A 13,595-nucleotide genomic window follows, 5' to 3' on the forward strand; every position below is an offset into this window, starting at 1 on the left:
TATTTTAACCAATGTTCATATATACAGTTGAAGTCAGAATTATTAGCCCCCATTAGATTTTTATTTTTCCCCTTTTTTAAATATTTTCCAAATGATGTTCAACAGAGCAAGGACATTTTCACAGTATGTCTGATAATATGTTTTATTCTGGAGAAAGTCTTATCTGTTTTATTTCGGCTACAATAAAAGCAGTTTTTAATTTTTTAAAAACGATTTTAAGGTCAAAATTATTAGCCTCTTTAGGCTACAGAACAAAGCAACATTATACAATAACTTGACTAATTACCCTAACCTGCCTAGTTAACCTAGCTAACTTAGTTAAGCCTTTAAATGTCACTTTAAGCTTTATAGAATTGTGTTAAAAAATATCTAGTCAAATGTTATTTACTGTCATCATGGCGCTAATAATTCAGATTTTTCAACTATAACAGATGGAAACTCTGTTATTTTGATAAAAATAAATTTTTTTAAATAACATTTAGAAGAGATGTTATTACATCTTTATAGAATAAAACTAATAAAATACTCCATCCAATATCTAAATAATACAAATCAAACTGAAAGTGCTCAAGTGACAATTTGTTCTCATAGATGTATGTATAGGCAATACAAAATTCTAAGAATATTTGATTCTGCACATCCAAATTAGCAATATTTTACATATTCAACATTATGCATGCCATTAAATTCCAGACTCCAGGTTGATGCTGTTCATGACTGACATGTGTCGTGTTCCCTCTTTTGCACTCATTTCTCTTTCTAACTGTTATTTGATGCCCTTTCTCCTTGTTCACATAAACAGCCGCTGTCTCAGCCACCGTTTGTGAGGAGGTCTGAACGCCCTCTAAGCTAAATACTGTCAGAAGGTGTTCATATCTTTACCAGCGATGTGTTGTTTTGGCATTCGAGGCCAAGACATCTTCCTGCATAGACCTCTAGTGCAGTAAAGCTTGTTGTCGGTGACCCGGGCAGCCCAGAGGAGGTTTGCCTTGAGCGAGAGAAGTCCAGATATGAGGGTATTTACATGAACGCGGACTGATCTGCTCTGTCAGGAGAGAGGTTTTGTTTAATGCCACCCCAGGGCTTCGTTTAGTAAATATTCAAATGGGAAATCAGGAGGCCTGTGGTGCATTTGCAGTCAAATTAATTTTGTTGACTTTGTTTTTAAACTGTACTAAAGTAAGTGCAAAAAAACTGCAAACTGCTCTGGAAGTTGAATAGTTAAAGGTAATTTAGTCATTTTTGCATCTATAATGATTGTTCTCATACAGGTTTCCTATATACTAAAGTGTTGGTGGATTGAGCTGTTTTTTGCTTGTGCAGATGGGTGTATATATACTGTAGGGCTGCAAAATCAGGGGTAGACTTGGGTGATTTGGGGGCCCTAAGCAATTTTACGTTTGGGACCCTTGCATTGAAACTCAAAACACTCTCTTTCTCTAGAGATATTGTATTTCTGTAGATTCGTTTTTTGTTTGGTTTTGTACATAACCTGCAAATGGAACTTTTATCTTCTTAATGTAAAATTAAATAAGACTTGAAAATTGAAATTCATGGACAAACTTTATGGTGGCTTGACAAAGCCTCGTCTGAAAGTTTGAAGTAGTTTCAAAGTTTAAATTAAAGCTGCAAGCAGAGATGAAAGAGACCACGCACCCGTGCTTACCGCCGCCTGGTGGCCTCAGGATGACAGAGCCTTCAGGAGAGGAATCCCATCAAACCTGTGAATTTTCAGGCAGATCAGACATTGTTTGACTGAGTTATAGGTGCTTCCTCCTCCATGGCGAAGCACTAAATTTTGTCATTTCGCAACAGACAGTACGCACTTCGGCGAAAACTCTAGATCTTCACAAATAGCATCACAAAGGCATTTGTACTGAACTAATGGAACATGGATTCAAGGTGGTAAAATTTGTAGGAGAAGTTTGTTACACTGTAAAACATGTCATTTCCTGTTGTCAGCAGGTGGCACTATAACTGTAACTGGATATTGGCATGTATTCATGCTCAGGTCAGGACTGTTATCAAACGTGTGAATTTTGAGGCGGATCGGACAATGCATGCCTGAGTTATAACAACTTCCTGTTCCGTGGCGAAAAGTTTGCAAGGCTGCCACGGACACGGCCTTCAACAAAAACTCTAGATGTTCGCAATTTAACATGACCAAGGCCTTTAGATGACAAAAACAATTTTGGTGTTGATCCGATTAAATCCCTAGGAAGAGTTTGTTAAAATGCCTGGAAATGGCAAAAACTGCACTTTTTTGGTGGAGGAAGTTAAAAATACCTTACTTGCTGTTAGGATTTTGCGCCAAGAGACTTTTTGTAGGGTTTGGCATGTTAGATGTGAATGCCAATTTTCGTGCATGTGCGTGGAACATAGCTCGGGGGCCAGTCTATCTAATGTGCATAGGTGGCGCTGTCGAGTCATTTTGCCACACCCACTTCCAAAGAAGAAGTATATGTAGTATAACCAGGGCTTAATTTTAACTCAAGATCCGGCACCTCATTTTACAGATCCCCCCCCCCTTCCCTAAATCAACCCCGTCCACTTTCTTCGCGACTCCCCAACCCTCTTCACGTACGTCTGCGACACCCCTATCCCACTCACTTTTGTCCACGACACCCCTACGCCATCCATCCCACCAATTTTAATTTAATTGTATTTTAAATAATTTATTATTAATAATAATAAATATTATATTATTTAAGTGATTATTAATTATTACAAAGGAATTTTAATATATTTATTTAACATGATATGATTTAATAAATTCATTCATTCAAATCAATTCATATGTAAAAGTATGCAAATAAATAGCAAAAGTAATGAAACAATTATATAAATGAGTATGAAAAAGTGAAATAAGTAAATAAGGATTATTAGTAATAGTAGTAATATGAAAAAAAATTAATTGTACAAACATTGATATTAAATATCTATTAAAAAATTCAAATAATAATAATTATTATTGTAGGCAGAACAGCAAAAAGGTTGCCGGTTCGAGTCCCTGGTTTCTGTGTGGAGTTTGCATGCTCTCCTTGTGTTGGCGTGGGTTTGCTCTGGGTGCTCCGGTTTCCCCCACAAGTCCAAAGACATGCGATACTGGTGAATTGGGTAAAACAAAATTGCCCTCAGTGTATGAGTGTGTGTGTGTGTGTGTAAATGTGTGAGTGTATGGGTGTTTCCCAGTACTGGGTTGCGGCTGTAAGGGCATCCGCTGTTTAAAACAAATGCTGAATAAGTTGGCGGTTCATTCCGCTGTGGCAACTCCTGAAAAATAATGGACTAAGCCTGAAGGGAAATGAATGAATAAATAAATGATTATTATTGTTATTATTGTTCAATTTCTTAGATATACTGATCAACAAATTCACAACAAGCACACACGATCAGAAAAGTGTTCATTCCCCCCACCCCAATCCAACAGTACAGTCTGAGCATGATTGCCTAAATCTGGTTAAAGTACTGTAGTAAAGTACTGTTATAAGTAGTCATTGTGGGGTAAACTATAAGGCTGTGTATGTGCCTCTAATGAACTTGCGCATGAATAAATGTGTTAATGTGTTCTTTGCTACATGTTCGCAGTGACTCTCGCCCCCGCTGTATGAGGTGGATTAGAGAGGCAAACAAGGCAGTCTATTGTACTGGAAGCTGAAGACGTGCATCACTCCCCGCTTTATACATGATTAGCAGGCTTCCTTCCTACATTCATGATAGGATTTGGACTCAGTACATGAAGTCTTAAAACAAGCACGTAACTGGAAATACCTCTGGGATTGCTGCGGAATGGAGTATCACAACATATCAGTTTGTTTTGTTGAGGCTGAAGTTTGCGATGGGGTGAAACAGATCTGGAATATTAACCTAAAGATCGGTCTTTCAGCCTCTGCATTTCACATGTAACATCTTCTGCTCGGTTGATGGTTGGAAACAGCAAAATCTGCAGTTTGATGATTACTGCAGTAATATGCAATGTCAAACTCTATTGTTCATCTCTGCAGATCTGCAATGCCCTCTGGTGGCCTGAACACAGACTGTTTTGTTTTATCATTACACATTTCTGGTGATTTATGAATAAGTCACTAAGATAAAATTGCCTACTGTCGATATTGATCCTGTATGGTAAATATGAGAGAGAAAGGCCATAAAAAAAAGAGTGTTTATTGTTTAAACCCATGGATCTTTTGCTCAAAGTTTGTGGTCTCCTGTTATTATGGAGAATAAACATTTGCAAAAATATCACCATTTTATTAAAAAAATATATAAAACTTCCGTTAATGTGCAAACAATGAATTCACTGTTTACTATTTTTGCAAATTACACACTATTTAGCTGTAAAATAAGCTGTGTTTTACTGTAAGACAGGTATGCAATGTTACTGTATTTTAAAGTTGCATTGTAAAAATTACTGTATATTTTGCCATATATATATACAATACTGTAAATACATAAAGCATGATAAATGGTGCTGTAAACGTAAATACAGTAATTTTGGTGTTATTTATTTACGGTAAGTTACAGAGGAAAGGTTGCACAACAACTACAGTTAACAATTTTTGTAATTACACAGTATTTAGGTGTATTATGAACTGAATTTTACTGTAGGACAGTTATGCAGTATGTTACTGCATTTTTAAGTTGCATTGTGAAAATTACTGTATATTTTTTCAGCAAAGATGTACAGTACTGTAAATACATACAGCAAGATGAATGGTGCTGTAAATGTAAATACAGTATTTTCGCTGTGATTGATTTACAGTAAGTTACTGGTAACGTCTGCCAGTAAGTTACTGTATATTCTACAGAAAATTCTTAACAATGTATATTTCTGTTTGATTTTACATGTGTTTAGTACACCAGGGAACAGGTAAAAGTGCCATTTTGATTTTGAATTTTATACACACAAACTAAACTCATTTAGACTGCATCTGAAATCACACCCGTATGCCCTTATTCCCTATTCCCTACATTAGTCCTCTAATATAATCCACTTGAAAGAGTGAATTTAAATGAGTGAATTGGAGCACCAGAAAGGATGCCATTTTGTTTGATGGCTGTTAAATCCCTGAGATGGATTAGATTTTCAACTCTTTTGTCAATTTTGGCTATTCTCTAGCAGTTTGAGTAGAGAGTATAGAGTAGCTCCTTTCCTTTTTTGGTTGAGTTCATATTGTAGCAATAGTGTCTTGAAGAGGGCGGGGCAAGTCAGATACTAGAAATCATTTGATTGGTCAGAATATTTGATGAGATTCTGAGGTATATGAGGTGATGACCAAACTTCGCTTTTAGATATCCTTAAGTCTAACATACTGATACTAACATCTAAAAAAAAACACTCTATTCTATGAAGACTTTAAAGGGATAGGGGTCATTTTGCACACAGCCTCAGTCATTCATCACAATGGGCAAGAATAAAGACACTGCTGTGATTTGTGGCAAAAGGTTGTTGAGTTTCCAAAAATAGGATGTGTAATTACGAAAATAGCACTGAATATCCATTAGGGAAATAATAAGGAATCTCCTGGTCAAACTGGGAGTGTAGTGAATCAGCCTGGAAATGGACATTTGTCTATCGTATCTTAACACACTGTTAAGGAGGATTTGAGTGGCCAAAAATAAATCCAAAGAATCACATCTGGAGAACTGAAGTAGTTAGTTGGGCCAACCCCATCAATTCCCAATGGATAAAATCAAGTCCAGAGTTACGTTTTGTTCTCTTTCCCATTGAATGTCTTGATAAGTTGGAATTGGGTGTTTCTCGAACCATTGTTCTTTTTTTGTACCTTGATTTGTCTTCACACACCACATATTTTGTTACCTAATCTCAAGCATGCTATTCAACAACAATGTAATCTTCAAGCACACTAACTTTATAAATCAATGGGTGCATCTCAATCAGCTCCTTTGTTCACTAGTCAAGGCGTGGGTCGACGAGTCACCATTTTAAATAATGTAGGAATGCACAATATATCTGCAGCTATGTTGATATTGGCTGATAAATGCCATTGTTATTGGGCCGATAACAAAATTCTGATATGTTTAATCCTTAATTTTATTTATATAAAGGAAAGTATTGAAAGGATCAGTTTATTAATGAAGTCCAGAGATCAGTTGAAACTTGAAGATTTTTTGAAATTATGCAAAATCCAAATCCCGCCCATTGACTTGTGTTCTCTGTAGTGGAAATTGCGTTTTCATGAATTTTCTTTACATTTTTTTAGCTACTCTGTCAAGTCCTGTTGTACTGTTATAAGGACATTCTGGGCTTTCTAGTGATATGTCATTTGATTGGCTGGCATGCTAGGAACCACTTTTTACACTGCATTCAAAATGGCCGACATACAAAAATTCACATTTTATGGGAAGGAGAGAGGCATGTAAAATTTTGCTTTATAAATGTTATTTTACTATTATTATTACATATTTGTTTGTTTATTAAAGTGTCAGGAACTATACATTAAGCTTTCAACTTGTTTGTGTTTATAATCCTTTTTTAAATGTCCACTATAGTGGACACCAGGACCATCTTAATGTAATTAATGACTGCATGTTGTAGGGGGCAGAACTGAAGCAGAGAGGATGCTTTATAAGATAGACAAGGGAGACTCTGATTTAGAGTCTGACAATCAGCCAATTAGAGAAATAGAGACAGAGAATGACAATCAGTTTTAAATTGCTTTTATGTTAAATTTGTTTTGGATTAACATCACTTCTGTTTTTTTTTTTTTTTGAGTTTGGCTCTCTTTTAGACTAAACTGTTTCAGGAATTTCAATATAAAAGGGAAAAAAAATTTTTGTTACATCAGTATTGGATTAATATCCCGTTACAGCCATATTCTGCACAGTTTGTTGTCTGAGTGGCGGTCGTTTCAAACTAAAATGGTCCTGTGGTCCACTGTAGTGGACATGCTGTAAAATTAAAAAAAAAACAAAGTGTAAAAACCCTTTTTTTTAACCCAAAGGATGTAGGATATCACAGAAAAAAAATTCTTTGGGTCTCAGGAGGATAAGGTACAACTTTTACAAAGGTACAAAACTGTTCCTTAAGGAACATTATTTGTACCACCATTTACTAGGGTTGCACGGTTTACCAATGCTATGGTAGTATCGCATACTATGGCTCCAAAATACTGGCGGTGCCACTGTAGTTTGTTAACAGTAGTATCGTCATTTATGGTTTATCTTCAATATATAATGTTACCTGTGGAAAAGTCACTAAAATGCTCACACATTTGTGCAACAATAGAACATTTTATTTGAATAGTCTGTGGAGCTCTTTAAGGTTGCAAAACTGTGTAGAGCCTATTGCACGTTTTCTAATGCTTTATTTCAAACGCATATCTAAATCAGTTCATTTCTGTTCCTGTTGATATGATTTATTAGCGACCACAACAGTCTCTTTCAACATACAACTAACAAACAGAAATTTTGAATTACTTTGGATTGTTACCTGAGAAAACTGAAAAAAAAAATAGTTGGAAAACCCAAAATAGCAGCCGGAAACATTGAAACAATTTTTGACCACTTCATGTAGCCTAATTATGTTGGAGTTTCTTTTGTGACAGATTTTATTTTGTATAATCTGTATTTTTATTTTAATGTATTTTTGTTTGTGTTTATCTACAAAATAAACCCAAAAATTAATACATTTTAGGTAAAGTGGGGTGCAAATAATACTTTTCGGCCTTAAGGAAATTATGAATTACATTAAAGTAAGCCTATTATAACGTAAAATATAGTATGTCTGACAATTTTCTTTAAAATTTTAGTTATGAATAACATTATCGCAATACTACTTGGTATCGTGACACTTCAGCTGTTATAGTATTGTAATATTAATTAACGGTATCGCAACAACCCTACATGTACCTTTTAGTCTGAGAGTGTAGACAACTGAGAAGGGGCCTCTTCATATATTTTTTCATAGCTGTTTATTATTGTATATTGTTTTTGTGTAAATCCTCTCCTCTTCAGGTCCTGTCAGCAGTATCCTGGTCAACAAATATGGAAGTCGTCCTATCATGATTTTAGGAGGCTGTCTGTCAGGAGCAGGGCTCATCGCTGCCTCATTTTGCAATACCGTTGAGGGCTTATACTTCTGTGTTGGTGTTGTGGGAGGTATAATTAAAACAAAATGCTATTTCTTTAAAAAAAAAAAAAATCTACTCTCTCATCCGTTGCAATTTTGCAGTAATAGCGCTCCTGCTGATGTTACACAATCATGACATTTTAATATCACCCCGTGGACCTGATTTCATTTTTTCACAACCATTTGTTTTGATGTTTTCCAGGTCTGGGACTCGCATTTAATCTCAACCCAGCTCTCACAATGATCGGCAAATATTTCTACAAAAAGCGTCCAATTGCTAATGGCATCGCTATGGCAGGAAGCCCGGTCTTCCTGTCAACTCTAGCTCCTCTAAACACATGGTTCTTCGATCAGTTTGGCTGGAGAGGGAGTTTCTTGATCCTGGGTGGACTTTTGCTCAATTGTTGTGTCGCAGGATCACTCATGAGACCTATTGGGCCAAAACCCCAACCTGCTGTTAAGGCCGACAACAGTAACAGCCGAGCCAAAGAGCGAAAGACGGTGGTCGAGGTCATCAATGGTTTTATCGATCTGACACTCTTCAAGCACCGTGGCTTTTTGCTTTACCTTTTGGGGAATGTGGTCATGTTCTTCGGCCTCTTCTCTCCTCTTGTCTTCCTCAGTAATTACGCTAAGAGCAAGCAAATTCCCAGGGAGAAGGCGGCTTTTCTGCTCTCTATTCTGGCATTTGTTGATATGGTCGCACGGCCGTCAATGGGAATAGTCGCCAACACAAAATGGGTGAGACCGAGGGTGCAGCACTTCTTCGCTGCTTCTATTCTCCTCAATGGTGTGTGCCACTTGCTTGCGCCTCTGTCCACAGACTACACCGGCTTTGTGATTTATGCCATTTTCTTTGGGTTTGCTTTTGGATGGTTGAGCTCGGTGCTGTTCGAGACCCTCATGGATCTCGTTGGGGCTCAGCGGTTCTCCAGTGCTGTCGGACTGGTGACGATTGTGGAATGCGGGCCGGTGTTACTGGGGCCTCCTTTACTAGGTAAGCATGGTGTGGGTATACATCTTATAGATTTGATGGCAACATGAAATCAGAATTAAAATTGCAGTTGTAATATTTATGGAGTGATAATGTCTTCCCCTCCACCTTCATCTCCAACCAAATAACATGTTTACTGGTGTGAGGACATGACAAGCTGTCAATCCCCGGAGATCCACCATTAGAAAACCAAAACCCTCTTGAAAAAGACAAAATTACACAAATTACAAAGAGTAAATCAGGTTTGTAAATACTTGTTCAGGAAATTGATTCACTGATATATAGTTAAAGTCAGAAATATTCGCCCCTCTTTGATTTATTTTTGTTTAGATATTTCCCAAATGATTTTTAACAGAGCAAGGTCATTTTCACAGTATGTCTGATAATATATATTTTTTTCTAGAGAAAGTCTTATTTGTTTTATTTCTGCTAGAATAAAAGCAGTTTTTAATTTTTATGAACCATTTTAAGGTTAATATTATTAGCCCCTGTAAGCTGTATATTTTTTCGATAGTCTACAGTTTTTTACAGTTTTAGTTTTTTAAAAAATAAATAAATAAATAAATAGTAACTTAAAATTACAAAAGTCCACAGAAACATCTGTTTACAACTAAAATTTAACCTAAAATCAATTTCAAAACAAAGCATATATATATATATATATATATATATATATATATATATATATATATATATATATTTTTTTTTTTTTTTTTTTTTTTTTTTTTACTATAACTTTTTAAAGTAAATTTATGAATTAATATTTAAACCTTTTATGAGTCACATAACCTAAAAAATTATTAAACATTCTGATTAGTTTTTCCCCTAAAATCATGATTTTTATTGAAAAAGTTTTGAAGCATCTGCATCAACTGCTTTTTTTCCAAGAAGAAATTTTGAACTAAAATCCTAATGTTCATTACTAAAGTCTACAGAAGCGCCTGCGTCAACTACTTTGACCTTAGACACTGATTTTCCTTTTTGCATTCTAATTCATTTGAACTTAAAATTTTGATGTTCCCAAAAACAGAGAAATCTCTGCATCTATTAATTTTTAAACTAAGAAATTACATTTACCCCAGAAATACATTTTCGGATAGGTTTTTACCTAAAAGTGTTGATGTGTATAAAAAGAGCCCAGAATCACCTTAATCAATAGTTTTTAATAAGAAATTCAGGATAGATTTTAACTCAACCCAAAGAAACTGTCAACTAAATGTATTTGACCTAAATGAATTTTTCCTTTTTCCATTAAGGTTGTTTTTACGTAAAATATTTATTTACATATTTAATTCATATTTATTTACAAGTTAGCACTGGCAGCTAGCTCTCTGCAACTCTCACATGGTCGCATACTTAAGCTAGGCAGGGCTGTGTCTGGATGGGAAACCATATAAGAATGCTAGGTTGCTGCTGGAAGTTGTGTAGTGAAACCAGCAGGGGGCGCTCAGGGCCTGTGTTGGTTCTAACAGCCCAGTATATTGATGAGGACTATAGTGCTCAGTGAGCAAAAAAAAAAAGAGTAGGGGTTTAGCCCTGGCATACTGGCAAAATTTGCCCACTGGCCTCTGGCCATCATGGCCTCATAACCACAATCATAAACACTCATCTCATAATGTCTCCTCTCCACCAATCAGCTAATGTGTGAGCTGGTGCAATATGGCTGCTGTCGTGTCATCTAGGTGGATGCTGCACACTGGTGGATGAGGAGTAAAGTGCTTTGAGTGTCTAGAAAACCCCAAAATATATTTAATTAGAAACAAATAAGACATGATTTATTATCAGCCTTTTTAAAATAACTTTTATTTAATTTCATTAAAACTAATCATGTATAATGGATTTTTTTTACATTTTTTCACATTGTCTGCCCTTACAGGGAAGTTCAATGACATCTACCATGACTACAAGTACACTTACATGGGCTGTGGGATTGTCCTGCTGATCGGCAGCTTGTTTTTGTTTGTCGGAATGGGCATCAATTACAAACTACTGGAAAGAGAAGCAAAAGAGGAGTCCAAGAAAGCCAATCAGCAGGATGACCCTGGAAAAGAGGTTGTAGAGGCATTGAAAGCAGCTGAAGACAATGCTGCAGAGGAGGCTGTGTGACACTGCTCGTTATTCTTGATCATCCTTACATTTCTGTACAGTCTATGGATTCGATTACAGCCAGGTCTCCATCTTGGACTATACAGGTTACAGAGACAGTGATGCAAACATTTCAGTGCCTTGCGTAAGCACATGGCCATGCACTTGATTTATTTTTCATTTTATTTTTAGAACTTTTCTTTAGTTCACAACATACTGTATGCCAATACTGTAGGAAATGAACTGTGGTATGTCTATTTTGAGGCATTTAGTGTACACTGAGAGAGATTGAATCATATCATATAAGGAATTTATCTATCTTTTTTTGGATTTCTGACAAATAAGGCACTTGAGAAGTTAGAAAGTGGTAGATATGCACATTGTTTCCGTCTGTTAGTTAAACATATAACTTAACAAATGCACTACCAGGCTCAAAAAAGACACAGTTATGTTGATTAGATTTTTATTGCATTAATTAAAATGTTTCTGATTTGTTAAATGTTTGGCAGCAGTTATTTTAACCCCAACTGATGCAGTATAGCTTTTTTCTTCTTTTAAACAACTATATCTGTAGATGTTATATGTTCCAGGATGTTAATGCCAATATTTATCTGGCTAATATTCTAGAATAACTGTTTATTTTAACACAGGAATGAACCACCAGTAACCTGAACCCCACTGAATATCTATTAGATGTTTTAAGTAAAATGTGAAAGACTTTGTGTGTGTGTGTGTGTGTGTGTGTGTGTGTGTGTGTGTGTGTGTGTGTGTGTGTGTGTGTGTGTGTGTGTGTGTGTGTGTGTGTGACACTAAATATGGGTTTTCTAAACAATAACATAATAAATGCACAACAAACTAATATGTCTGATAGTCTAATTCAATATTAGTGTGCAATGTTTTTTTTTTTGATCAATGACAGCTATTTTGTTTATTCTTGTCCTTGAGCAAGTCTAGAAATCCAATGATGAAAGACTGTTCTTGTTTAAAACACTGTAAATGCAGTATTTGTTTATAGTCTTATAGTAAATTGCTTTTGAAATGGCAAATAATTATCTGTCAGAGCCAGATTAAATTAATATTGTTTGATTGTTGATTAATAATGGCTAAAACATATCTCATTCTATAAAGAATTGCTTCATCTCCTTTAAGCCTATAGTGTCCTGTTGAGTCTTCGGTAAGGTAAGTGCATTTTAATTCTTTGGTAAAGTTCTATAATCAAAATGCAAAGTTAATATTGAGGCTGTAACAAGTTAAGTTAGCTTTGGGAATTATTTGGATTTTAAAATCCAATAAAAATAGAAATAAACTATTAACAGCCATGTAGGCTATCTATACCACTACACTTTCAGAAATAAAGGTACAGGAGCTGTCACTAGGGCAGTACCTTTTCAAAAGATACGTACTTGTACCTGAAGGATCCATGTTGTTACCTCAAAGGTACTTTTTAGGTACATTTGGGCACTAAAATGCATGATAGCATCACACAGTTGCTGCAGATTTGTCGGCTGCACATCCATGATGCAAATCTCCAATTACACAGCATCTCAATTGCTCTATTGGATTGAGATCTGGTGACTGTGGAGGCCATTTAAGTACAGTGAACTCATTGTCATGCTCAAGAAACCAGTCTGAGATGATTCACGCCTTATGACATGACGCATTATCCTGCTGGAAGTAGCCATCAGAAGATGGGTACACTGTGGTCATAAAGGCATGTACATGGTCAGCAACAATACTCAGGTAGGCTGTGACGTTGACACGATGCTCAATTGGTACTAATGGGCCCAAAGTGTGCCAAGAAAATATCCCCCGCACCATTACACCACCACCACCAGCCTGAACCGTTGATACAAGGCAATATGGATCCATGCTTTCATGTTGTTGTTGTTGACTGATTTTACAATCCGAATTTCTCAGCAGATATCGAGACTCGTCAAACCAGGCAACATTTTTCCAATGTTCTATTGTTGAATTTTGGTGAGCCTGTGCGAAGTGTAGCCAACAGGAGTGGCAATCCGGTGTGGTCCTCTGCTGCTGTAGCCCATCTGCCTTAAGGTTGGACATGAGACATGTTCAGAGATGCTCTTCTGCATACCTCGGTTGTAACGAGTGGTTATTTGAGTCAATGTTGTCTTTTTATCAGCTTGAACCAGTCTGGCCATTCTCCTCCGACCTCTGGCATCAACAAGGCATTTGCGCCCACAGAATTGCTGTTCACCGTACATTTTCACATTTTTGGACCATTCTCTGTAAACCCTAGAGATGGCTGTGTGTGAAAATCCCAATATTCAGATAGATACAGTAAATTTTCAGCAGATTCTGAAATACTCACACCAGCCCATCTGGCACAAACAACCATGCAACGTTCAAAGTCACTTAAATCATCTTTCTTCTCCATTCAGATGCTTGGCATGAACTGCAGAA

The 13,595-nt window shown here is 36.2% G+C and overlaps 1 protein-coding gene across 11 annotated transcripts in view; it reads left to right on the forward strand.

Annotated features, from left to right (window-relative positions):
* slc16a1a (solute carrier family 16 member 1a) overlaps window positions 1–12,030 on the forward strand; it is a 71,831-nt gene extending 59,801 nt beyond the window's left edge. For 10 of the 11 annotated variants that reach the window (XM_073952462.1, XM_073952459.1, XM_068221607.2 and 7 more), the window contains 3 exons: window positions 7,978–8,121; window positions 8,295–9,089; window positions 10,963–12,030. In XM_073952462.1, the coding sequence (XP_073808563.1) occupies window positions 7,978–8,121; window positions 8,295–9,089; window positions 10,963–11,192 (1,169 nt within the window). In that variant the 3' untranslated portion in view covers window positions 11,193–12,030. 11 annotated transcript variants of the gene reach the window in all.
* Window positions 12,031–13,595: the final 1,565 nt, after the last annotated feature.

This window comes from Danio rerio, chromosome 6 (genome assembly GCF_049306965.1).
Source record: "Danio rerio strain Tuebingen ecotype United States chromosome 6, GRCz12tu, whole genome shotgun sequence".
Lineage (NCBI taxonomy): Eukaryota > Metazoa > Chordata > Actinopteri > Cypriniformes > Danionidae > Danio > Danio rerio.